Source organism: Bidens hawaiensis, unplaced genomic scaffold, assembly GCF_021521415.1.
Source record: "Bidens hawaiensis isolate Kalapana, Puna unplaced genomic scaffold, B.hawaiensis_p1.1 tig00001206_1, whole genome shotgun sequence".
NCBI classification, from domain to species: Eukaryota; Viridiplantae; Streptophyta; class Magnoliopsida; order Asterales; family Asteraceae; genus Bidens; species Bidens hawaiensis.
Window position 1 is genome coordinate 4,203,925 of NW_027491069.1, and position 26,241 is coordinate 4,230,165.

General features: G+C 36.3%; 4 protein-coding genes across 4 annotated transcripts; 2 read left to right on the top strand and 2 right to left on the bottom strand.

Annotated features, from left to right (window-relative positions):
• The first annotated feature begins 4,327 nt into the window (after positions 1 to 4,327).
• On the top strand, positions 4,328 to 6,754 carry LOC143565353 (growth-regulating factor 3-like). The gene is made up of 5 exons (XM_077052344.1): positions 4,328 to 4,520; positions 4,689 to 5,046; positions 6,131 to 6,527; positions 6,600 to 6,655; positions 6,700 to 6,754. Exons 1-5 carry the CDS (start codon positions 4,328 to 4,330, stop codon positions 6,752 to 6,754), a joined length of 1,059 nt encoding a protein of 352 aa, XP_076908459.1.
• A 1,501-nt stretch (positions 6,755 to 8,255) lies between these two features.
• Positions 8,256 to 15,130, bottom strand: LOC143565361 (protein Brevis radix-like 4). The gene is made up of 5 exons (XM_077052351.1): positions 15,047 to 15,130; positions 14,609 to 14,955; positions 8,894 to 9,029; positions 8,429 to 8,808; positions 8,256 to 8,341 (listed from the first exon to the last, which is right to left on the bottom strand). Exons 1-5 carry the CDS (start codon positions 15,128 to 15,130, stop codon positions 8,263 to 8,265), a joined length of 1,026 nt encoding a protein of 341 aa, XP_076908466.1. The 3' UTR covers positions 8,256 to 8,262.
• Positions 15,131 to 18,912: 3,782 nt separating this feature from the next.
• LOC143565368 (glycerophosphocholine acyltransferase 1-like) lies at positions 18,913 to 26,026 on the top strand. The gene is made up of 9 exons (XM_077052360.1): positions 18,913 to 19,120; positions 19,183 to 19,280; positions 19,371 to 19,429; positions 19,506 to 19,606; positions 19,701 to 19,796; positions 19,862 to 19,955; positions 20,038 to 20,275; positions 20,359 to 20,638; positions 25,931 to 26,026. Exons 1-9 carry the CDS (start codon positions 19,034 to 19,036, stop codon positions 26,024 to 26,026), a joined length of 1,149 nt encoding a protein of 382 aa, XP_076908475.1. The 5' UTR covers positions 18,913 to 19,033.
• LOC143563546 (uncharacterized) lies at positions 21,033 to 25,946 on the bottom strand. The gene is made up of 12 exons (XM_077051066.1): positions 25,562 to 25,946; positions 24,821 to 25,486; positions 23,980 to 24,735; positions 23,792 to 23,886; positions 23,650 to 23,709; positions 23,481 to 23,569; positions 22,902 to 23,396; positions 22,755 to 22,829; positions 22,519 to 22,589; positions 22,393 to 22,450; positions 22,095 to 22,308; positions 21,033 to 22,013 (listed from the first exon to the last, which is right to left on the bottom strand). Exons 1-12 carry the CDS (start codon positions 25,846 to 25,848, stop codon positions 21,388 to 21,390), a joined length of 3,492 nt encoding a protein of 1,163 aa, XP_076907181.1. The 5' UTR covers positions 25,849 to 25,946; the 3' UTR covers positions 21,033 to 21,387.
• Positions 26,027 to 26,241: the final 215 nt, after the last annotated feature.

A 26,241-nucleotide genomic window follows, 5' to 3' on the forward strand; every position in this document is an offset into this window, starting at 1 on the left:
ATGTTGATGCTGATGTCAACGGGCTTTCGTCCGTTGCCTCGGTACCGGTTGTCGTTCCGTCCTCCTTTCTTGATTGATGCCACCAGGTGTGCCAGTCTTCCATCCTTGACGAATGCTTCAACAATATCCTTCAAGGATGTACACTCTTCCGTACCATGACCTTTTGTCCCGTGGAAGTCACATGATTTGCTCTGATCCGCATTAGGTCTTTGCCGGATCATTGGAGCTTTTGGCCATGGTAGCTTTTCAGTAGCAAATATCTCCGTGACGCTTTTAGTGAGTGGCGTCCATCGGTGCTTTTGGCTTGAAGGGTGTGTGTGATTTCTTCCGCCAACAAGAGGGTGAGAGCTGGATGAGGTGTCAAAGTTTACCCTTGACTGCCAGATACCTAGCTTCCTCTTTTTGTTTTGCCGGGCGATCCGAACATTGTTCTCTCTTGTCCTCTACGTGTAGAGGTGTGTACTCTGGGGAAGATCCCTTCCCAGTTGCTTTTCCGTCTCCGCAAAGCGCTTTGCCGCCGTCATGATGGCATCCCATGTTGATGGCATGCCATCCTTACCCGTCAATGTGCGGATAAGCTCTGGGTATTCGGCGCCTTGGATGAAAGCGGCGCGAACCAGATCTTCACTTATGTTGCCGAGACTTAGCTTTTTGGAGTTGAAGCGGGTGATGAAGTCTAGTAAAGATTCATCCTCCTCTCTAACGCAGTTGAGGATCGTCCACTGTTCTTCAGTGTATTTCCTCTGTTGGCTGAAGTGCTGGCTGAACTTATTCTGAAAGTCCGCCCAGTCATATATGTGGTGGACCGGTAAACGATCGAACCATGCCCTGGCCGCTCCGACCAGAGTCATCTGGAACATGTAACACCACGTGGGTTCCGTCCAGTTGCTGACGGTAGCCCCCGCAATGAACCTGTTCAAATGGTCGTCTGGGTCGGATAGACCATCGTAAGTGCCAATGTTTGACATTTGTTTGGCACTTCTCGGGGCGATTGCTTCCGCAATGTCCCTTGCGAATTTTGACTTTCCTGCATTTGTAGCAGTTGGTCTAAAGGTTTTGGAGAAGTCACGCGGGTTTCTCTCCGCATTTGTTAGTTTAAAAGCTTCCCCAAAATTCCTTTTTGGTTGGAAGTCCGTTTCCTTACGCTTCCCTTTCGCCTTATGGCGAGGGTTTGCGTCGGTATCGGATTCCTCCCTCTCGTCGTCTGAGTACTCGCACTCACTGTTCATATTGAGGTGTTGGCGAGTACTGCCGAATTCGTCAGCCTGTTGAACTGAACGCAAGCGTTCATCCAATTCAGCTTGGAACTCTCTTTGACGTGCTTCGGCCCACGCCTTCACTTGATCTAGTGTTTGGCGAGGGACCCTTGTTCGTCTTTCCAACTGGGCATCAGTGAACCCCAGTGGAATATTTACTGCACTTGCCCCGGCTTGGGTAGTCGGGGTAGTGTTCGTAAGATTTGTATAACCGCCGGTGTTCCCCCCAGTTGCTGGGGTTGTAGTTACCGGGGTTTCTTGGTCGGTTACTGGCCTTGGGACCGGAGTAACGTTAACCATTTCTTCAGAAATTTTGAAAAACTAAATTAGTTCTAGCTTTTATGCACGGATGGCGCCAATGAAGAAACACTAAGTGAACCCTGGACAGATTATAGATAATCTGGGGGTTAAGTAATGTTTCCCACGGGGATGAGGTCCAGCTGAGAAGGTTGTTCTTCTAGAGACCTGCAAAACAGACACCGTAAGCTCGTCACTGAGAAGGGGGGGTTCCTCCTTGTGACCACCCTCCGGCGTGAGAATCAGACTATATTGCTCTGAATATAAGTGTATATTAAGAGATTGCTAGATAAGATTGAGATATCGGATGATGTCCTTACCATTCCAAGGTGTTGAGTATTTATAGCCGAAGGTAGGTTTCCAAGCAGGTACAGCCGGCTGAATAGTATTCCTGTTCTACCAACAGTGGACTATGCACAGGCCGTGCTGGTTGGTGGATAGGTTACGGCCAACAGTAATAAGGTCGGCTGTATACTGTTCCTTTACTGCCGGCTACGCACTGTTCCACCAACTGTAGGCTGCGCACGTTCCATCGTAAGGGTTGGTGAGTAGGCAGCGGCTAATAGTGACAAACAGTACTAGAGGGTGCTCCTCCTCGTATTGTTGTCGGTGAGCTGTCACCCTGTGATTAGTTCATGGGCTGCTCTGGTCAAACTGTCTGTTCCGCCCATACCTTAGTAGGTATAGTACGAAAGACCTTCCAGAAGCATACGGACTGGCTCATTTAGGCGGGAGTGTTCCCGCCTTGCTCATTCCTTCATGTGACTACTGAAGTAACGAATACCTTGTGCGTGTAGCCTTGCTGTTAGTGCGGGTAGCCTTCCCTGATGGCTTGTATCCGCAGCTGCGGGAACAGGCGGGGTACTTCACCATTGGGAGGCTTTCCCTGCGGGTACAGCTGGCGTACTGCGTGTAAGGTTCTTTGAGCATGGTGGGTCCTGCTGGAGCAGTTGGTCATTGCGCAGACGTCCCTGTTCAAGGTTAGTCTTGCGGGTCCAACTGGGCTCTGCTGGGACCTACCTCTTCATAGTGAATGAAAGAAGATCTCCATCATTAAGTATGCTCAGGTAAGAGTAGTTATAGAATAAGTGAGCCAGTTAAAACCATTGAGAAACAGAAATTTTAGTGATGGTAAGAGACGTCAAATGTTAGGCTCAGTTTTATAATATACACTTTTGACAAATATTAAATATTTAAACTATACATAGAGTTAGTTTGATATAATAATTGCCTGTATATTTGTGAATAACGCATAGATGTTGAGGAAGTATAAATTACGCTCAAAGTTAAGCTATAGGAGTAGTGAACATTTCTAGAGACAAGGGTTCAATTAGTCTCTATGAAGGGTATATGGATGTCTCTATAAGACTAAATACCTTCACTATAATTACAATGGGGCAAAAGATGATGATGACGATATACAAATCACGCTCGAAGGCCAAGTGATTTCGCGCTCAACCAGGTTCAAGTATTTAGAATCGTTTGTACAAAGTGATAGCGTAATACATCGCGTCCAGGCATGATGGTGTAGGTAGAGAGCAGTCATAGGGGTATTGTGCTAAAAAAAGGTTTCATTCTACATTAACAGGGAAAATTTATAGGGTTACAGTTTGACCAACTATGTTATCTTAACAGATTGTTGGGTCATTAAGCAGATACAAACATGTAAGCTAGAGATAACAAAGATTAGGATGATTATATGGATGTAGGCATACATGATTGGATCAGATAAGAAATCAGAGTACGAGATATATTATGGGTCACTGGTATTGCAGATAAAATTAGAGATGAGAAATTGAGATGGTTTAGACATATGAAGAGGAGACAGATGACAACACCGTTTAGATGCATGGAGCCCCTCATTGTGGAGGGGAAGATGGATAGAGGCCGACCCAACCTAACTTGGGACGAACATATTAGCCATGATTTGCTAGTCTTTAACTTTTTTCAGGACATGGTAAGGGATAGGGCTTCGTTAAGATGTAAGATTAGAGTTAAGAATCTCTAGGAGGGTGAGTATAAAGTTATTTTAGTTTTCTGACTTAACTTTTCTCAAAGTGCTGGTGATTGTTACATGTTAGCTTTTTGGTGTCGTCATCTTCCTTTGATGTTTTGTCTATTACTATTATTCTTTATTACCTTGTTTAGATTATTGGTAGTTTGCTAATGGTATATTGTTATACATTAATAATGGTATGACAATGCTTCTACAGTTTGAAACTATCACTAGCAAATCAGCAGTATATATTTTCATGCCATACCTTTTATGCATGTCTTTTAGAGCTGGGGTTTTTTTTTAAAGCAATCTCTTTATAGCGGTGGATAAAACCTATACACCATCCCAAGGACATTTTAGGGCGCTCTATGGGTAAACGTACTTTTACAAGAAGACGGATAATAATTTGACGAAAAATATCATTTACAGTGCATTAACCGTTGCTTTGAAAGCTGTTGTGAAATCTAACAAGCATTTTTCAAAGACAACACCATTTCTATAAAGAGAGACTGGAATACAAGAAGTAGAAAGATTCAAAACAGTATTGTATACGTATGCGTGACCATATGTATTTTTTTATTTTATATATAATGTTTTGTCAGGCAAGTGCTGCCAGCATAGTAGCAACAGACTCTCTCTGTCATATATACACAGTTACTGCTGCTGCTGCTGCTGCTGCATCTGCATAAAATCAATCTGAAACATTAACCATTAGTTTCCCTTCCCTTCACTTACTTTATTATTATTATTATTATTCATCCATTTCTCCATATCTTCAATGGAAATCATGAGTTCATCTTCTCGGTTTCCATTCACATCAACCCAATGGCAAGAGCTGGAACACCAAGCTCTTGTCTACAAGTACATGATCTCAGGCATGCCCATTCCCCCTGATCTCCTCTTCTCCATCCAGAGAAGCTTGGACTCTTCCACTAGACTCATCATGCACCACCACTCTCCTCATCTCCCAAGTAAGCTGCTCTATTATCCTTCAATCTTAACACGCACACCAAGTGTTTGATGCAACTCCTCTGAGAAAAAAAAAATCAAATCTTTTCAGCTAAATTCAAACCATTTTGCAGAAAAACTAAAAGGGTGTGTTTAAGTTTTAATTTTTAATAGTTACATGAAATCTGCAGTTGGAAGAGACTATTTCCAGATGGGATTTGGCAGAAAGATAGACCCAGAACCAGGAAGGTGCAGAAGAACAGATGGTAAAAAATGGAGGTGTTCAAAAGAAGTGTACCCTGATTCAAAATACTGTGAAAGGCACATGCACAGAGGCAGGAATCGTTCAAGAAAGCCTGTGGAAGCTAACAGCTTGTCTACAGCTTCAACACCACCATTATCATCAATAAAATCTCAAACTTATCCTTCACCTTTTGGTTATCCTCAGCTATCTTCTTCATCTAGATCTCCTGGTATTAATGTTTTGTCTTCTCAAGATCGGTTTCTGTTGGAATCTAGCCCCTACTCTCATTCAGAAAAAGATCACAGGTTTGTTCGTGTTAATAATAATAATAATAATAATAATAATAATAATAAGAATAATAAGAATAATATTTTAGCTTTAATCTTTTGTCATGATTGTACACATGCAGATGCAGACACCACATGCTAATGTCTAGTGTCGTATAAATGATTCTTTCTCTGAGCATATATCAACTTAGACTGTAGAATATTTTAAAACCTGTAACACATTGTGTGGTATTATTAACTATTTATAGTAGGATAGATAAGAATAATTACAAAAAGAAATTAAAAAACAATAAAATCATATCTTTTAACTATGAATATTGTTTGAATAAACCTTAACTAAGTTATGTAGTTTAATACTGACAACTTGTACTTTTCCATGCTAACTAGTTACTTAATATATCAAGATGCAAAAATTAACCTTGACTCTTGACATTATATATTAGGATGGTTTTGCACCATTTTTTAGTGAGAATATCATGAAAGTAGTATTTTTTTTTCTTTTATGTTATATGCCTGAGTTACACAACACCATTTTTACATATCTATTCGTGACTCATGTATCATATTTTCACGCGAGTTGACTCTCGCGGTGGATATTTAAGACGGGGAGACGTTTTGTTGCGAGAACACAAAGAAAAAAATAAATCATTTTTTCAATTTTGAAAGATTAAATACAAGAAAATGGTTGAAATGCTATATATCTCTTTTAACATTCTAAAAAATATATAAACAAAATTCGTTTATATATAGAACCTACATATGTGTAAGTCATGCATAGTTTTATTTTCCAAAGTATAACCTACACACGCGTAGGTAAACATTTGAAAATGAAATAAATATATGAACAAATAAATTTAATGGCTTTTTACGTACGCATTTGTATGTAAAAAGTAAAAGTTACAAAAAATATGAACTGCTGATAGAAAAATTTTAACGATTTAGTTTTGTTTTTTGTTCTCGCAATATTTTAGCCTTCTATAATGAACAATATCCCTATAATTTAAGTAAGATGTACCTCATTGCATAAATTCAAATAATAATTTAATATAAAACTCATTGGTACATATTTTATTTAAAGTTGATTTTCCTCAATTTTTGGTAGCTTTGTGATGAAAGAGGATGTAGATGAACATCGATATTTGTCAGAAAGTGGCACCATCTCTGCTTCAATGAGTGATTCTTGGCACTTGGAACCACTGGCTATGAAAAGCTCTCCACTGGCCCAATCACAGTCCAAGCAGCTGTCTTTCTCAGATTATCAAAATGAAAGTTACTCATATCAGAACACCTCAGCACTAAAACAGGATCAGGGAGGCTGTTATGACCAGTTAGCCCTCAAAGTTGAAATTAAAGATGAACCCCAAAAGGTAATGCACCATTTCTTTGATGAAGCACCACATGATGGAGATAAAGATTCTTCCACAACTCAACTATCAATCTCCGTCCCTGACTGTGCTCGTGACTTCTTTCTTGCCCGTAACGGTAATTTCACTATTTTGGTTTTATCTATCTTTATTTTGATTTTGAAGAAATAGTTTCTTAGTTGCTTGTATTCGTTCTTGTTGTTGCAGATAATTGAGGTTTTGATTTACTGGTGTAGTGATGATTGTGTGACCGTGGAGGGCTGGTATGTTTTTATGGACTTAGGTTATATATGTGTTTATTCTGTAGCGGTATGTTTTCACGAGGTTTCTCGTATCTTTGTCTTGGAACTTATGTTGATTAAGTAGCTTCAAATGTTACTTTTCAGTCCGTTTTGTTTTCATAATGCAATCGTATAAATGTTTGAAAATGATTAGATGTTACGCCATATGTTCTGTAATCGAACCTTGGAAAGCCCACAACATAATATTATCATAGAAACTAAAGCTAATGTGGTACAACTCAAATGCTTGGTTGAGGATGGTTCGGTGCGGTTATGGGTTAGTGCCGACCTATAATTGACGTTTTGGTTTTTAGAGTTGTAAATGGTTGGTTAATTTGTTTATTGAAAAACATGGCTTGGTATGCTCGGTTAACCGTGACTTTGAATGTAGACGAATTTAAGCTCATTTTAATTAGTAAATCTAGTTCTCTCTTGGATCAGATAAAGTTTTAGCAGTTCTTTTAATTTATAAACGCAAATTAAGCGACAACAAAATGTGTTTTTTTATAAAATTATTACCAGTTTTAACCTATTTAGATAAAAGTTGGTTTCAGTGTCAGATCGATTCAGTTAATTCCGTTATTTATACACAAATCTAACCACATATAAAGTCTCTTATAAAAAAAATCCTGACTGAACATGTGTTTTAAATAATTTAATAATTTAAGTGAAAACACTTTACTTCAAAAACAGAGTGATATTATATTTATCCACCTCGTGCTTGGGCTCGTATATAACTTGGATCGTGGGCCTATAAACAAAAGCCCATTAGAGGCTAGAGTTGACTAAACAGTCCAAAATCTAAATTTCCCCTAGCCCAACTCGCTGAGTCATCTTTTGAGAATTCTAGTATCATGTTTGGGATTGACTTTGAAAAATATTTATTGGCTTATTGATATTTTTAAAAAGTCAATAAGTTAAAACGTGTTTGACAATCACAAAATTTTTTTTTATTTTAGCTTTTTGAAAGGGTTAAAAAATAGTTTTCCAAAGCCCCAAATCCTGGCTTTTCAAAATATCTTTTCGAAAAAAGCCAATAAGCCAATAAGCATTTTTCAAACTCAATCCCAAACCTCTACTATGATGTTCCAATTTCGAATAAGCCAAAAACACACTCCTCTAGAACTTATGTTTGGTTTTGGGTAACTTAAAACAGTCTCTGTCGCATTGACAGAAGTCAACAATAGATTAGCATTCGGGTAAGCAAAACAAATTCATGAAATTCTGGTGACAAAACTGACAATATTGGTTGGTACGAGAGTCTTATAGTATCTAAATTGGTCGCGCTGGAATTTGAATATGGATTGAGCTGATAACTGGTAATCAAATATGTGAGTTGAAGATAGTTTAATAAAACAAGATGAAAGTTCATAACCAATATACCAACCAACTCTCCACTTGAACACAACATTTTCTCATCCTCCTTCCACCATAAATAGAAATGTTTTGTTCCTACATTAATTTCTATCAAAAATATTTAGACTAAAAAATATCAAATTACAGCAGAAAGACAAGTAAATGAGCTAAAAGCTGCACCAGCAACAACATTTCCTCATCCTCCTTCCACAATAAATAGAAATATTTGTCGCTCAAAAAAATTGCTTATGAATCCTTGCTCGGTTTTCTTCCCACCATAGTCTCGCATGCACCTCCCCGAATTTCTCTTTGCTGCACGCCAATTAAAAACATCAGTTAGCCACTACATAAACATGTAACGAATACTTTTATTATTGAATCCGAATGATTTATGTGAACCTGAATCTAACACGTTTAAGTTCCCTTGACCCGCCCGGAAGTGCTTTGATAGTAATGTAGACTCCTGGCTCAACTTGTTCCACCCACTCATTCTCCACATCACTTACATAGCTCATTGATAGCTCTCCTGATCGCTCAGCCTCGCGTGATGAGCTGGTCCTTCTAGTAGCATCCATGGATGATGTTTCTGTTTTTGCTACATTAATACTTGACACTTTTGGAGTAACAGTGAGACCTGACATGTCCCAGTTGGACCGAACCATTGTCGAGCTTTGGTGGTCAAGTGAATCTGTTGGGCGGCTTATGGTTTGCGGTAGTCTTTCTTTACTCAAAGCTGGTGTTATTGGACTGTCCTCAATACATTCAAATTTAGAATTACTCTGTTACACAATTACCTTAATTAACCTCAAATGAATGTAACTAATAATAAGATTTCCATTAAAACACATAATAATATTTTCCCACCTCATCTTCGGATCTTGGAGGCGTTGGAAGGGGAAATGCATGTCGGTTTAATCTTTCGACATTGTAAAGTTCTGTCAGCTTGTCGTAGTTCTCTTGCCACCATTTTTGAGCTTGCCACTTATTAAACGTCTCTCGGCTAACGAAGTTACGAAAAACAAAAATTGTAAGTCTAGCTATTTTCTGGGATAACAAAATAATGGTTTTTATTTTTGAGTAAAATATGGGTAAAAGTGAGTTGTAAAGTTGTGTGTGTGTTGGTACAAAAGGACTAAGTGGTCTGCATGACTACACTACCATAAAGGGTACCTTCAAGAGTAAGGCTAAATTAGGCCACAGGTCACTATCTTTATGGATTGTATTAAAATCCAAAGCATAATAGGGTTGTTGTTTAGGCCATATTATATGTGGAATTGTGGATCATGTATTCCACTTAAATAGAAAAATAAGATCCTAACCACTATTGTTTATCTAGAGGGATATGGCTTCTTTTTCTTTTTGCAGTGCAGAATTGAATATGTATAGATTTGGATCTAGGAGATCTGATATCTTTACTCTTCACACACACATGGGAAGGTTTTTACACATAACACAGTTTTTGTGAGAAAAGAAAGAACAAAATAAATTGTTCATTTTTCAATTTTAAAAATACAAGAAAGTGGTTAAAATGAAATGTGTATTCATGTTTTTTGACATTCTATGCAAATTAGTTAAAATTAAGCATGTCAATGCAAACTTTTAAAATTAAACAAAAACAATGAATAAATTAGTGCGATAGTTTTTTTTTAGTGCATAAAACATAGACATTTGTATGTAAAAAGTAATTTAAGAAAGAATGAATCATTGATAAAAAAAAATAAAGATATAGGTTTGTTTTTTTTGTTCTCATATAATGGTTTAAAACAGCAACAAAAAAGAGTAAGGTTGGTGAGAAAAATGATACTAGTAAAGTAATGCAAATCTATTGAGTGTGTTAAGAAAAGCAAGAAAAAATCCATCATCTAATGATGAAAAAGGAAATTGTTGGTCAAAGTTTTACCCATGACCCAAGTGAATTCTAAGACAAAAGCACAAGTGAATATGTAGTTTTTAAACCATCAATCATGCCCATTAAAAAAAGTTCATATCCACCCTTAACACACACACACTACAAACTGCAGTTTACAGTATAAAACTAAACTGCAGTTTATCTTTGTATGAACGTAAAACAAACTCTATTAAATATATAAATTAGTAAACTGCAATTACTAAATGAGTAAACTACCGTTTACAAAGGAAATATTTTGTCAACTGCAATATGCCATTTTATTGTAAACTGCAGCTTGCAGTTTGCCAGGAAGTATAATGGCTAGCTAGTTATATGTGCATGAAACTTAGACCCCTTAAATAATGATCAACCCAGTCCGGGCAAGCAAGTTCGACATCCAAATTGCATAACATAAAGTGATCTCTTGATAGATTATTTCATATTTGTGTACGTTCCCGGCAAAACTTATGAAACCATGTGTATGGTTAAGCAGGACCATGTTTGGTTTGCTGTTATGAGAATGGTACTATGTTATTAAACTTAAAATCAAAGAGAGGTTTTTTTCCATATATCTCGTTAAACTTAAAATTAGATCACTATTTCTGGTTTAAAAGTGGCAAAGCATGTTGTTCATTCTTGTCAACCTGTCCATCACTAAAAAACAAACTAGATACACGTAGCTAGCTTTAGAACAGACCATTTCTCCGACAAGGTGACAGCAATTTGAAGAAAAGAGCATACCTAAAGAAAACATAAATTTTAACAGCCTCCCCTAAAGTACTGCAATAAATAACAACTTTTTTCAAACTTTTTGACATTTTATCTAGGGGGGCTTCCTCATCACGATGCTTGCCGTACGATCACAACAATTTTTAAGGATATAATCCTACTTTGTGTAGAAATCATAATCAAAGAGAGGTTATTTTCCATACATAAGAGGCCCGGCCTTGTATCTTTATGTGCTAGACTAAACAAGTTTTCATAATTTAAATATTCTATGAAACAATATATTCTACTATGCTTTTATGTCTTGGATATGGTTAATTTGGAGCCGGAGATTCTTTGGAAGTAGCATTCATATCAATAACTTTGCTATGGGTGAGATTTTAATGACATAATTCTCATTGTTGTATAAAATAAAATAGTATAATCAGTGCCATACCAGTGAAATAAGGAATTTTAGTTGGTACTTACAAAATCTATTACGCTAATGGGTATCCACACATAATATATTTTGCAACGCCAACTTGAGTTTAGAAGTTTTTCTTTGAATAGAATAGAGAAAAATACTTTGATGACTTTCTCAGACAATTCAATATATAACCAACTTTACGTAATAAACAACACCACACATATTCATGTGTACGCAGTGTATGGAAAATAATAATTAAGTAGAGAGATTAACACATAATCGTTTTCTGTATCACATTTTATAGCTTTTGTGATTGTCATGTTTCTATAGCAAGTTATCCGATTTTAGAATTTGCCGATCAATCAATATTCAATATGTTAGTTGGTCATTAAACTATTTCACTAACGTTGTTTAAGTTTGCAATTTTTTTTTAATAATTGTGTTCAAAATTAACACGTGTAGAAACTTGTATGTGTAAAAAGTTAGTGAGGGATTTTTGTGAGAAAACACATAAAGTATATTAGTTTTTTTTTAATGTATTTACACTATAAAATAGTGATATTGATGATTGTGTCACCTACCAAAGAAACGTTCACTTGTGCATGTAGAATAACAATTCCAAAAGAAAAGAAACAAATAGCGACTGACATTAAGAATTTGGAATTCAAGGCTCTTGAATCTCAAGTCTTTTCATAACAGAAAGTAACAAAACCATGGTAATGCCAACGAACGGCATCTCCTTAAAGACCGACCGTGACAAACTAAATAGTTTATAGGAGTTAAAAACTATATGCTGGTAATTTATACGTATGCATGCATGTGTATATGCATAAAACTTATTGTTGTTTTATTCAATACAAATTGTTCAATATAAGTTTCGTAATATATTTCTTCTAACAAACCCTTTCCGGTTAACAAACTAGTCAATCCATTTAATTTTACTTATATGGCATTGCATATCTTAATCTTAACCTAAATCTTATTAAATATATATAAACGAAACATTTAAAAGTTCTCTGGTTGCTTCCTATATTCTCTTAAGCTACTAGATTGTTTTATTGTAAATGAGAATTTATCATACATTTGACCTGAATTCACGGGTATGGGTCTTTCCAAATCCAGATAACCCTTAAACGGGTTATAACATCTCATTATATTATAAATTAATCTCACCAAATATTTGATATGGTAATCCTATAAAATAGGGATGTACTAAAAATTAATATCCAAATTTTATAAAAAAAATATTATTTATAATTAAGAAACAATTTTATAGTAAAAAAAATGGGTCATGGGTCTCACCAAACCCAGATAGCTTTTAAACGGGTTATTACATCTTATTTATTTGTAAAACCTTTTCATCATCAAACTCAAATATACTGTTATTAAATCTCTTACAATATATAAAATTAAAAGAATATATATATATATATATATAAATATACGAAGCGAAAAATGAAACAACCCCCATAATACGGGAGATAAAACCTAGTTTTTATATATATTTTTATGTTTGTTGAGGGAACATCTAAACATAACTTTGAAGCCAGCATGGCCTGGTTAAGACAACATAGTATGGCTAGAGTGAGCGGTTCTCTACATTTGGGGAGTGTGGTGGCCTTACACACAAGAAATTCATTGTAAAAAAAATCCTAGTTGGTTATGACAATAAACATAAGAACTATATATGCTTCATTCGGGAGGCCGCCAGTTCGAATCCGAGCCAAAACGGCGGGTTTTTATCCTACCTGCGTGACGCCAGAGGGTTTCGACTCTTGTGGCGCCATAATTGATGTCAAGTGGCATCAGGGGAGAAGGTTCATACGGGTAGGTCTGTAAACGAACCGAACGTTCGATGAATTGTTTTGCAGGAAGTTCGTTTTTTAATAAACAAACGAACATAAACAAAAAATTTGTGTTTGTTTAATTAAACGAATGAACATGAACATATGTTTCATTCGTTTATTTATGTCTGTTTATTTATGTTCGCTTATGTATTAATAGAAAATAATGAAATATTATTTGGATGGGTCATCTACTTAAATGCTTTATTATTGTTAATTTGTGTTCATTTAAGTATTTTCATTTATGTTTGTTTGTGTTAATTTACATTTGTTCATATATGTTCATTTACCTTTGTTCAATTATGTTCGTTTATATTTTAATAAACAAACATAAATGAAAGCAATTGTTAATTCTTAAATAAACGAACATGAACATAAATATTTGTTCGATTAAGTGTTTGTGTTCGTTTAAAGTTAAATGAACAAGCACGAACATGCCTTTGTTCATGTTCGTTTGATTCGTTTACAGATTTTCATTATTCACATTGATGAATGTATCGGTCTCAATCTTTAGGCTCTACCGATTTTATTTGTGTTCGTTTGTGTTCGTGAATACATTCATTTCCTTAATGAACGAGCACGAACATAAAATCTTGTTCGTGAACACATTATTCCTTAACAAAAGAACATGAACAAGGCCTTGTTCATGTTCGTTTACAGCCTACCTCTAAGGATGCGAGGAGGACGCGAGAACCAGGGGTTTTGTCCTTGGGGAGAAACTCTCAGGAGGTTCTTACCAGGGGTCAGCAGCGGCCTTGTTCATGTTCGTTTACAGCCTACCTCTAAGGATGCGAGGAGGACGCGAGAACCAGGGTTTTGTCCTTCGGGAGAAACTCTCAGGAGGTTCCTACCAGGGGTCAGCAGCAAGCCGATTTACAACCACTCAATCATATCATAGATTGTCATCGTTTAAAAAAATACAAATTAGTTGGGCAGGAAATGAAATAGTCTTGACAAGGAAGACTCAAGACTCATTGAAGCCTACAATATCTCCCTTATATATATTCTAATAACTAGCTTTTATCACTCATATTACGGGGTTGCTTTACATTTATTCGTTTATAATATTTATATATTTTTGTGGGTTTTAATTTTATTTATTGTAATGAAGTTAATAATATACTTAGAATTTGATGATTAAAGGGTTTCACAAATAAATGAGATGTTATAACATGGTTTAAAAGCTATCTGAGTTTCGTGAGACCAATGATCCGATCATTGTTTTACTATAAATTTGTTTCTCAATTATAAATAATATTTTTTTAATATAAAAATCAGATATTAATTTTTTGTAAATCTCTATTTTATAGGATTTTCATATCAGATATTTGGTGAAATTGATTTTTATTTTAATGAGATGTTATAACCCGTTTAAGAGCTATCTATGAGATCCATACATGTGAATTCAGATCAAATGCATGGGAAGCATCCATTTACAAATAAAACAATCTGGTAATTTAAGAAAATATAAGAAGCAACCCGAGAGCTTTTAAAAGTTTCGCTTATATATATTTAAGATAAAATTCTAAAGATACTTAATTTATCATAAGGTAGCTTAACCTCACAAGCAACCATAAAAAAAGTATTTAGTTAAACTAAACAGTTATATAATAATTATTATATGCATACCAAAGGGACCCCATGAAGAAACCTATAACTAATAACTAAAACAATATATATAAAAAAAAACGAAGAGTATGAGTATGACAAATTACCTGAACCGGATTCGTTTAAGATCGTTACCGCCACGTGGCAAGGATACAAAAGTAATAAGCACGCCCGGTTCCACCTGAGCAACCCACTCTTTCGGTTCCTTCTCCTCCTCCAACGCCACCACCACCGGCTCAGTCCTCCGGCTACTGCCTACGTCACCACTCTGACTCCCCACCGATATTCCTTTCAGCCTCGCCTCCATCTCCTTCCCCCACACCCTACCACTACCTGACCTCGATCCTTTGCTCCCGTTCCGCCGGTACGACCACCGGAATCTCTCCGACTGAAACTGCTGCTGCGGAGACACCGATCGTGAACACGGATTGCAATTCACCGCCATATCCTTGATCTGTAACGGATTCAGTTAGCATCTAACCGATTGGACACGTCACACGTAAAATGCTGTTACAATTTGGAAACCTAGCTCGATCGCTACGTACCTGAGAAGTCAGCGTTTTGACCGAGTGTTTATTATTGCCGCTTGATTCGTCTGGTTGCTTTGAACGAGTGATGCATGGTAGCATTTTGGATTGATCAATTGATTCACAGAATTCGGGTGTTCATGAAGATGAAGATGAAGATGAAGATGAAGGACGGGTTTGATAATGATAATTATGAGAATGAGAATGAAAATGATAATCATGTGTTTTGTTGATGGACTTTTATTACGCCTCTTATTTTAGAGATTCCTTGTCTATTTAAGTTTGATTTAGTGATTAAAGGATATTTAATACAAAATATATTATGACTATTATTATTTGCTTTGCTTATTTGGGTTTTGTAATTAACTTCAACTTTCTAAGAATACAACTAATTTACAACTAAAGCTAGTTGTGACTTACTATAGGGTTAATGACTTACTATGTGAATTTGTTTTCTTACCTTCATTAAATACACTCCAATGTATGTTTGGTTTACATTTTTATAATTCAAACGATCGACCATCGACAACATTCCGACATTGACATGGTCTTATGTATCATCGCTTTGGACAAGGTTGTTAATCATTTGTTTTTCGATTGCTCGTTCTCGGCTTATCAGCAATTCGGCATTCTCTATTGTCAATTACGGACGAAGACATGAAACAAGTTATACATGTCACTAATTTACTCTAGGGTTTCACATATTTGGAAACAGCTGATGAAATCACGCTTATTTCGTTAATCAAATTCGTTATAGAGCTAAATTATACAACAATTATTGAAATAAAGCAATCGTATATTTTATATCGTTCTAAATCTATCAACACAAGGACTTACTTCTCTTAAAACACAGAAACTTATTTTTTCTGATTTTACAAATTTTAGCGATTAGATTATCACCAACTAGTTAGAGTGTCAGCTATAAAATAGCTGACCTTTTATACTCATAACCATCGCAATCAAATTCTTATAGGACACTCCATGTATCTGCTTTAAGTAAAGTCATAATAGACTTTGGATGTAGTCGGTATCAATCGATACCAATAGCTACACCACTCCACTGATAATATATATGCCAAAAACTCATCTTTAGCTGGTTGGTAAACCTGAGCTCCTGAAGGCAATTTAACCCCATTTGTTATATTATTACTGTTACTTCTATTATTATTATATATTATAGTATTGTTATTATTAAATAATTTACTATATTTCTATACTATTACTATTATATATTATTATTATTATTATTTGACGCTATATTATTTTGTTTAATTTGATTTTTCTTTGATAAAGTTGTGCTCGTTAACTTAAAAAAGAATATCTAAATGCACCATTTTGTTTATCTTTTTCTTTTTTTTGTCAATATTTCGTTATAAAGCCTTAGAGCATTCTCAATCCGTTCCCCATCTCTATCCCTATAATTACACTAAAAAACACTACATTTCTCTCTCATGCTTAATTAAATAGTATTTTTTATACATTTATCATTACAGTTTTCTCTCTCCTCTACTCACAACCAATCCAACAAATATTAAAAAATAAATAGGGAAAACAATGTTTCCCTAAATGTTTCCCCAAATTTACAAAAAATCACTACATTTCTCTCTCCACCCTATAATTTACACTCACAACCACTCATCACCCCACCCTATAATTTACAAACTTCCCTCACATATTTATAGAGAATAGGATGAGAATGCTCTTAATGAAAACCAAAGCGTATTCAAAATAAAGTATTTTTAATTGGAATGTAAGCGACTTTCGCTCGAATTTAATTAGTGAAATGTTATTTTTATTTGCAATTACGTTAATAAAACATCATCTTATTTTTAAAAAGGATTTTAATTTAATTTTCACTTATTTGAATTAATTACCTCACAGCCTTTGGGTAGTGGTAAAGGTACGTGTTGGAGTTAAAATGTGAAAATGGAGGTAAGAGGTTAGAATCACTTTTGAGTTATATGCAACTAGTTAATTTATCCGGTGCGTTGCGCCGGGCAAGTCGAGTAACGCATTAAGTATGTCGAATATGTTTATGTCGCGTTGCAGTTGTGCATTACCGTGGGTCCGGTTGATTAACATGTAAAAAAATTAAAATATAAAAAAAGACATTAGTTCGATCGGTAAAACCTGAGCATTGTCGATATCAGGGGCCGCAACAATGAGTCGGTAAAACTCGGGTGTTGATAAACCTAAGTGTTCTCGGACATTGTGACGGTGAGTTGGCTCAAATTCGGTTTGTTTCGGTTACGTTTGTTATGATACAGGAAGTAAACAAAAAGGTCGGTAAAACTCCGACGTCAGTAAAAACCTAAAGTGGTCCATCCTGGGCGTTTCATCAGTGAGTTGGAGACGAATAACCGTCTAATTATCAAACTTAAAAAAAAACAAAATTATGTGGACCACTTTGGTGCCGCTACTCGTTTGATACCAAGTACCTTAAAAAAACAAAAGATTTAGCAGTACCAAAGTTACAAATTATATATATGTATAATATTTGGCTGTTAAAAAAAATCATTTGAATTAATTAATTAATTAGAAAATGTTTTAGTGATGAAAAAAGATGAACACCAGCATAAAAAAAATACAAACTGGTTAGGAATGAAACGTGAAAACTGATGTTGCACTGAGTCTTAAATGATTGTCTAAATTCGAGCACATCAATAAATTTCTTGTCTTCATTCATTAAATACTATAATTGATCTTTAAACTTCTAAATGTTTATTAAACATTTAAACTTCAATACATACATAAACCCAACATACCTTTTAAAATTTCTCGTATAAAAATTCATTTTTTATGTCTAACCTAAAACTTAGAATTTCCTAAAATATACATATTTTTAATCAAATAGTTATTTACGTATAATAAAAGTTAAAACTTAAAATTTCATAAAATATACATATTTTTAATCAAATAGTTATTTACGTATAATAAAAGTTGCAATTTGATGAAATAAAACAATTCTTATTCAAATTTATGTGTAGAACCTTAAAACATAATAAAATTGTATTTCTCTTCAAAATAACATTTCTAAAACTCATGGTTTAATATTTATATATATGATTACTTAAATTCCTATTTCTTTTAAACTAATTACAGGTAAATGGTTTGGGTTTAGTATAAAAAGTTCACCTTAGTTCCAGGCTTAACCCGCATATATGCTACATGGATTAAAGACCGGCCTTCTTTTTTTAATATACTAAGGGGCATTTTATCTTTATGTCAAAACTTTAAAATGATCGGGCGTTTTACACAAAAGTTCAGAAGTTTAAAGTGTGGGGTTTTTTTTTTGTTTAATACTTTAATCCTAATTGTTTTATAGAAATTTGTGTATTAGGTGTAAATTTGTAAGTTAAAAGTAACCAACCAACCGAGCCCAAATGAAGAATAACCGACCATGCACGGGTCCAATTTTGCTTACGAGTTTTTTCATATTATATAGTGGAGATACGAAATTTGTCATGGTTTTTGGGACGGCGAGTGGAAGTTGCATTGTTTTTGGTGATCCCGTCATCTGAAATAACGGAATAGGCTGTGACTTGGCATGCTGATCCTACTTAACAAAAGTAAAGCTAAATGATGTACCCGGTTCCACCATCTCAAAAGCAGATCTCACCTAAGCTTGTCACGTGTCCACGCAGGTCCGGTTTAACTATTTAAGCCCATGCACAGCCCCCACTAGGCTATGGGTTCAAGTCTAAATATTATTTATTAATCGAGCAACAAATGATATGAAAATGGTTAACGAAGTGTACGGATGTAATAAAGTTGGTTATGCAACCAAGCTTAGAATACACCACGAGCCATACAACTTGAGGATTAACATTCATGTACAAATTTTAATATTACAGATTTTTAGATCCCTATTGTCTGCATATTTGTAAATTATTTTATATAATCTCCCATCGATTTCCTTTTGTTTTGTGCATCTAATCTATCACCAAATACAAAATCAGGCTGCATGCGTTACAAATTTGTGAATGTGTTAGGACGGACGAGAACATGTCGATCACGGAAGAGGCTGAAGAAAATTCAGATGACGGACGTCGGTTTTCAAGGGTGAAGCAGAGGCTAAAAGATCGATCTAAGGTTTGGATTCATTTATTTTATATAAGCACGTTGCATTGATTTAACACGTTCTTTTTACATAGAAAGTGGCTCAGACGAAAGAAAAAACAAAGGAAATATTGTCCAAACAAGCGGTATTGATCGCCAAACATGCTGAAGAACATGAAAGCTTCCTCACCAAGGTATTTAAAGGCACACTCATTACAAAACCAATTGTAGGTGATCATGTGAAACAAAAACTTAATGGTGGTATTGGTATGTTTTATATATTGGTGACTCATTTCTTAGGTGTCTTCGCGTACGGGGCATTTTGTTTTATCTTGGGTGCAAGTGAGCATATCAATATTATTTCATGTTAAGAATGATTTTTAATCACACCGCTAACCTCTTGCCTTGTCGGTTTCAGGGCCGCAAGATGTCCGATACATATATGTTTTGTTCTATATCACCTTCGTACCACTTCGATGGATTTATTATCGATATAAGAAGTGGCATTATTACCTTTTTGTATGCTCATCTGATCATCTCTATATTCATCTTATTTATTATATATATACATAAACATATATGTAATTATTAACTTGTTGTATGCTGCATGCAGGATTTCTGCTACTATGCCAATACCATCTTCTTGATCATGCTTTTGTTTTTCCCTAGAAATCAGAAGCTTTTCATGGTTACCTTCTCATTTGCAGAGGCAAGCAACTATGCATCAACACATCTTCTTCACAGAAGCAGTAAACTTATAAGCTACTTTTGCAGGGACCGTTAGCATGGGCATTGATCGTTTGGCGTTGTAGCTTAGTGTTCAGTTCAGTTGACAAACTAGTAAGTGTCCTTATACATGTTTTACCAGGTGACTCAGATTCTTACTCTCCATTTCACCATATTATATGTAGAGAACTGATAAACAAAGATGTGAAAATGGTTTCTTTCAGGTGTTGTCTTCTTCACAATTTGCTGGCGGGACCCAGCCTTCTTTGAAGCCATGCATCCAGAAGGAGCACCGAGAGGCTTTTCATGGCGGGACATAGAAAACCGATCGTTCCTGTGCACGTGGCTGTTCACGGTTCCTTTGATCGCGTATGTCCTTTGGCAGGTTCTTTATTTTCTCATAGTGAACGTCCTTCGTGGACAAAGACTGTTAAAGGATCCCGAAGTCATGACCTCGTACAGGTTAATACTTATACACACAACACAAATTTTAGCTTCAAAGTTTGTGTTATTATGTCTGATACATTAATGGTGGTTATATACAGAGGATTGTCAAAAAAGGCGCAAAAGGCTAATAATGTATGGTGGCGATTAAGTGGCTGTCTTGGAGATCAAAACCGGATGTTGATGTATATTCTGCTACAAGCAGTTTTCACAGTTGCAACAATGGCATTAATGGTCCCGATATTTATGTCGTATGAGTTGCACCTTGTTTTCCAGATATTGAAAGTGTCTGCTGCTGTGTGGAATGGAGGACAGTTTTTGGTTGAAGTGATGCCGCGCCAAGTGGTTCTCAAGCAGAAGAAGAAACTGGAGTTGCCACCTGCAGTTATTAGTGTAGACAGCGGTCCTTGTCTTCTTAGTTGAGTGTTTTGTCTGTTTGAAGCTAGAACACATAATAAAAGTTACAACATCATCATTCTTTTAACAATTTCTTAAATATATGCAAGTATCAATTTTTCTTTATATATGTTGGAATGTATGATATTATTCTATTTTGTATATTCAAGCTTATGAAAGATGGTCAACATACCATGTCAAATTACAGGCTGCAAATATACATTAATGAAGGTATGAATCATGATGACTTACCTGCAATTACAGCAACACTGAATCCACGGTTCTCTTTCCCAGAAGTCTTCCATATCTGATGATGGATATAAACTCGAGGGCGTAGAAAATAAACATACTCATGAATATATATATAGACGTGCACACACATACAAACACACTCGGTAGACATATGAATGAACTGATTTTATTGAGAACATAATTCGTATGTACAAGGGGTATTGTCCCCTGATCTTTAAATGCTACAACGATAAATCTTGTTTCCTAAAATATAGTAAGTAGGACAAACTAGCTTATAAGTAGAAAACAGAAAAAGATTTTTACAAACTAAGTCACTATATATTAAATATCACCAAAATCCATACCATTGAAAACCGTCCACACACGTATCGATCTGTAGGCCAATCACAGGCTGGGATTATTCTTGACACCAGCAGTTATGTTTGATCTGTAAGTGGTATAACAAGCGTGCCTATACAACATAACATGACCAACTTCCAAGTTTAAACCATCATGTTCAAATCTGATAAATCATCCATTGGAATCTCAAGTCCCATAAAGTCATCGTCTTGCAATACGTCATCATCAATGTTCAACCATGAGCCGATATCCTCACCTTGCACATCAAGAACATCCATTTCAGGTAGTTGCAGGTGGGAAAAGTCAAGCGGTTCCTCGCTGTTCTCCAGTTGCATGTAGTCAATGTTCTCGTTGACCGTATTGACTGAAGAAAATGTTCTATTTTGATCTTCAATGTTTTCCACCGGGCCATTGAATGAAGCGGACAACTGAGTCGTTTTCTGTTTCGGTTTCGTTTTATTCTTTCTTTCACCTTTAACGTTAACGGAAGCGGGTCGCCCAACTTTCGGGCCTCCGTTTTTGGATAAACTGTTTACTTTACCGTCCCGGTCCCGGTCCCGCTCACTTCTCTTTCCTTTTGCACTGTTTATAATTTTTGTTCCAATCCCGGAAGAAGTACCAGCAACAACATCATCAAGATATAATTCTCTGTTTTTGGCCCGGCTTGACCATACACTATCGTTTTTGCTAATAGTTTGCTCAGAGAAGTTGAATGAACCTGACGGATATATTTCATGGTTATTCAACGAAGGACTTGGTTGTGTACCTACTTTATTATAAAACAGAATCAAAATCATCGTTCGCATGAATAAAAAAATGCATGTTGCAAATATTGTGTATAACATTTTACCAAATTCATTATCAGTTGTGGCTTCGAGTTGTGTGTCCGTTAAGTGAGATGAACCAGAACAAAGCATTTCTTTGTATAAAGGCTCGTTAAAGCAGCTTTTGCCTGTTGCTTCAAATTCATGGTAGCGGTCTAGAACTCGTCTCACAAAACCTAAAGCGGCTTGTTTGGCTACTTTGCTACCGACACTTTTAGGTGCATGAGGACCCCAACAACTCTGATGAACATATAAAAAAATAATATCATTATCATGATATGCACATTTTTATAGAATTTTTAGTACAAAGATAGATGACCTTACCATGTACTTCTGATAAGCCATTGCAGTGAGCTTGTCAATACAAAGTTGTTCAAATTCCCTACAAACACACAATCGATCATATGAGAAAGATCAAAGTCACTTGGTGATATTAAAAAAAATCCTTACTTCTCTTGCAGTTCTCTTGCTTCATTAGTGGACTCCAAAAGATTCTCAAGCAGATTTTTCCTCCTGGAAACCTGTTAATCAAGATCATGAGATGCGGCTTTTATATTTTATGTGTAAAACCAGTACTATTCTAATTACTAAACTGTGCATTAAGTATTTGAAATGTAGCCATTGATCAAGCAATCAGAAAATAAGTTAACAAAATTTCCAGATTTTAAGTTGCAGTAGATTGCTACCTGTTCATGGTGTTTTCGTTCAAGTCGTTGTATTTCTCCATCAATGCTATCATTCTCATTACGTGGTGAACCAGGCTGGCCAAATAGAAACTTGAATTAAAAATTAATTTTTTAGAGGTAAAAAAACACATGAGAGTGAGGACATACCACAAGTTCTGGACAGAGTCCAATGCTCTGAATCTCTACAAGAAGTCTTTCATTTATTGACATGCTATTATACTGATAATCTGAAAAGGCCGTTAATTCTGACATGGGCATCATATGACGATCTGGCGGGCTATGGATGGACTCACTACTAGATCTTAGTAAAGTACCACGCCCGCCAAGTTCATAGTTATGCAAGGACTGAGGATTGACTGCGTTTGACTCCGCATGTGTTTCAAACTCAAATGAAGATCCATAAGCGTTGATATTGCGGTCATTATTCCCACTAGAAAGAAGCTCTTCGTTTCCTTCTTCTGAAATCAGGGCAGCAAGTAGTCTCTGACAAAGGGGAATACCCTCCAGACTCGCAGCTCCTGTTGCAAAACTTTTGAGATTTGACTCAATGCTTCTGTTTTCTGTTCCATTAGGAAGTGTACCAGAACTATCATTGTCTTGTTGACCAGGGTTTAACGTCTTCATAATGGACTGAGTGCTACCCTGTATAAGAGTAAAATAAGCAAATTAAAAGTTTCAACTTACAACATCTAGTGTTGTCTTTTCAAACCAAAGAAGAATGATCACCTGTTGCTTTAAATAGGACAAGTCCACGTCAGATACGAAACCAAAAAGCGGTTCCATCTGCCTCCAAAACGGATTGGACAAAGCATGAGCTGAAACGACCAACCCAGTAATCAGATTTACCAAAGTATTCACACAAGAAAATATAAAAGATGGTGATTTAGAATAGTACTTAGATTAAGAACCGCTTTAGCCACAGCCCTAAGCTCTTCTTGTCCATCATCAGAACCAACTAACATAATTAAAGAGCATATTTCAGAATTCTATGATTCTTTTAATAAAGAACAAATTTGAAAAGTCAACATTTCATATACCGGGAAAATCCGCAGCAGCATTAAATGGGGTTTGTTTTTGACGCGTGTAAGCTTTGCGGTCCGAGAGTTTCCTAGTGGGAGGCCTACCTGGTTTGCTGTCAAATTACCAAACCATACAAATTTCAATAACAAACAGAAGATAGCTACTTAAAACGATTGATTTTATAATAAAATAGATATTCTATAACCTTTCAGACTTATCATTACTAAGTCTAGCAGTTCTAAGTTGCTTAGCAGTCCCCACACCGCTAATCTTCTCTACTGCGGGTGCATAACCACGCGCAGAACCAAAACCTAGCCCCGTTCTCCCCGCTCTGTGGACTCCATCACCAACAGCTTCCCCGTTCACCGCCTTATTCTTTCTTACTGGCGGGAATAAAGTTGACATCTTTTGACCATTCTGTTGACTTTTCTCTTCCACTTCATCAGATTTCTTTCCCTTATCTCTGAATCTGATTTCAGCAGCCCCCGATTCCTCACTTTCAGATAAAGTAGATGATGGAAAATGATCACCTTTTGACTTAAACCGCTGAGGAGAATTTGCAAACCTTTTGGTCAACCCGGGCCCACTTTCACTGCCTGTGACATCACTGGTGTTATCAAAACCAGGGACTTCATCACTGGTAGATAAAATAGGGGCAAGGTTGGTTCTCCTTGCGGTGCGTGAGATCTTCTGGGGCCTACGGTCGGCCCATTGGGCTACCGGTGGAGATGGGGACCGCGTTGACGGTGTGCGTTTACGGTTAGTGGACCCAAACGATCCAGGGTTCTTATTTGTACCATGAACCACATCCCAATCACTTGAAACAGTTGCCCGTTGACCCACTGTTGATAGCTTAGGCACCGCATTTGACCCTGATCTTGGACCTCGAACGGGCCCGGTCCCATTCAGTTTTGTGCTGGATGTCGGACTACCAGATATGAACTCTTCTCGTGCATTCGACCTGGTTGCGATGATAAGAATACTATTAAGTAAATGATAACAAAAATGAGTATTTAAACAAGAATATAAACAACATGATTTTATACTTGTTAACTGATCTGAGATTTGTCCTTTCCTTTTCAGAACTAATACTTCTATCTCTCTCCTGCTCAGGCCTCGGGATGGAAGACCGCATGCCCGGACCTGCCTGCTGAGCTGGACCATTTAACCGTGGCATGGCATCAGGAGCATGCCTTGGATGCACTCCTTGCTTGGATTCTCTATATCCATCATTAGCTTTTGTTGACATTAAGCTAGGGCTTGAAGCAGTATCGGGTTTTATAACAGTACGTTTCTTTTTCATTTTCGCCTTTTCCCAACCTTCCGCTACAATCGGTAACGATCGGTCCTCACTTTGAGAAGCACTATTATTTGGAAGTCTTAACGTTTCTTTTTCCCTATCTATATTCCCAGATGATCTAGCAGGAGTGTTTGGGCGTGCATCAACCATTGAAGTTCTGGTTCGTTTATTAGGAATGACATTTTTACCCCTTTCTTCAACCTTCTGCTGGTCAAAGTCAAAAGCATTTGTAAAGGAATGACTTTGAGTACCCATCTTACCAACACCTGTCCCCATATGCACATGATTCACGAGTAAACCACTAGCACGATCACTAGGTACAACATCCAGTCTTGATCTCTTCCTTGAAGGAATACTTGGAAAACACTTGTTTACCACTGATAAAGTCTCACTGAAAACCTTGACCCGTTCCCTGCATACATTATTAATATATATTACATCACATGGACATATTTGACACCACAAAGAGAGAGAAATAAAAATAAACCTGGCTTTAATGGTGGATTCACGCAGACCAGCTTTAAACCGCTTGAGATCATCCGGGGAGAAATTATGCAACTTTCCTTTAAGCGAACCAGATGGTGACTCATCCGGTGAACCAAGAACCGCAGTCGCAAGTCGTTTAAAATCCCCATGTCGGTTAAACTTATGTTCAGCCGCCATCGACTTTGGGTCAAACCGCAAGCACTGAAAAAAGTTGGTCACATCTACTTGTGTAACAGCTGATGTACTTCTTGACATACTTGGAAGAGATGATAAGATTGGATTCTCCATGTTGTCATGGAAACTGGACGATCTGTCCAACGAAGCAGCTGCGTAGGATCCACGTACAGAGCTGTACAACGGCCTATCCGAGCTAACAGACGACAGATCGAATTTACCAGACGATGCCATTGCATCAGTTCACAAACAGTCTCTGTGTTACAAAACTCGTAAACACTGTTGCGCATGACAAGATCGTCGTCTCACAGTACATGGAAGAACAAAACCTAACAAAATTGATAAATTTGCCAGTGCGATCAGTTAGAAAATTATATCGGTGTAAATGACACGGCGACCACTATTGAACATAACTAATATAAATCCAAAAGGTAAGCTTTATATAAGGATACATTTCCTATATCTATAATCTCATTTATGTAAAACGATGAATTCATTTCCAGTATA

Excerpts from the sequence above, each read along its gene's own strand:
- LOC143565353 (XM_077052344.1), top strand. The coding sequence starts at position 4,328 with ATGGAAATCATGAGTTCATCTTCTCGGTTTCCATTCACATCAACCCAA. Across the intron at positions 4,521-4,688 it reads CCACTCTCCTCATCTCCCAA|TTGGAAGAGACTATTTCCAG; the intron begins GTAAGCTGCTCT and ends TGAAATCTGCAG. Across the intron at positions 5,047-6,130 it reads CATTCAGAAAAAGATCACAG|CTTTGTGATGAAAGAGGATG; the intron begins GTTTGTTCGTGT and ends AATTTTTGGTAG.
- LOC143565361 (XM_077052351.1), bottom strand. The coding sequence starts at position 15,130 with ATGCTACCATGCATCACTCGTTCAAAGCAACCAGACGAATCAAGCGGC. Across the intron at positions 8,809-8,893 it reads CTCCAAGATCCGAAGATGAG|AGTAATTCTAAATTTGAATG; the intron begins GTGGGAAAATAT and ends ATTGTGTAACAG. Across the intron at positions 8,342-8,428 it reads CTTAAACGTGTTAGATTCAG|CAAAGAGAAATTCGGGGAGG; the intron begins GTTCACATAAAT and ends ATTGGCGTGCAG.
- LOC143565368 (XM_077052360.1), top strand. The coding sequence starts at position 19,034 with ATGTCGATCACGGAAGAGGCTGAAGAAAATTCAGATGACGGACGTCGG. Across the intron at positions 19,430-19,505 it reads TTGTTTTATCTTGGGTGCAA|GGCCGCAAGATGTCCGATAC; the intron begins GTGAGCATATCA and ends TGTCGGTTTCAG. Across the intron at positions 20,276-20,358 it reads GAAGTCATGACCTCGTACAG|AGGATTGTCAAAAAAGGCGC; the intron begins GTTAATACTTAT and ends GGTTATATACAG.
- LOC143563546 (XM_077051066.1), bottom strand. The coding sequence starts at position 25,848 with ATGGAGAATCCAATCTTATCATCTCTTCCAAGTATGTCAAGAAGTACA. Across the intron at positions 22,451-22,518 it reads GCAAGAGAACTGCAAGAGAA|GGAATTTGAACAACTTTGTA; the intron begins GTAAGGATTTTT and ends GTGTGTTTGTAG. Across the intron at positions 22,309-22,392 it reads TGGCTTATCAGAAGTACATG|AGTTGTTGGGGTCCTCATGC; the intron begins GTAAGGTCATCT and ends TATGTTCATCAG.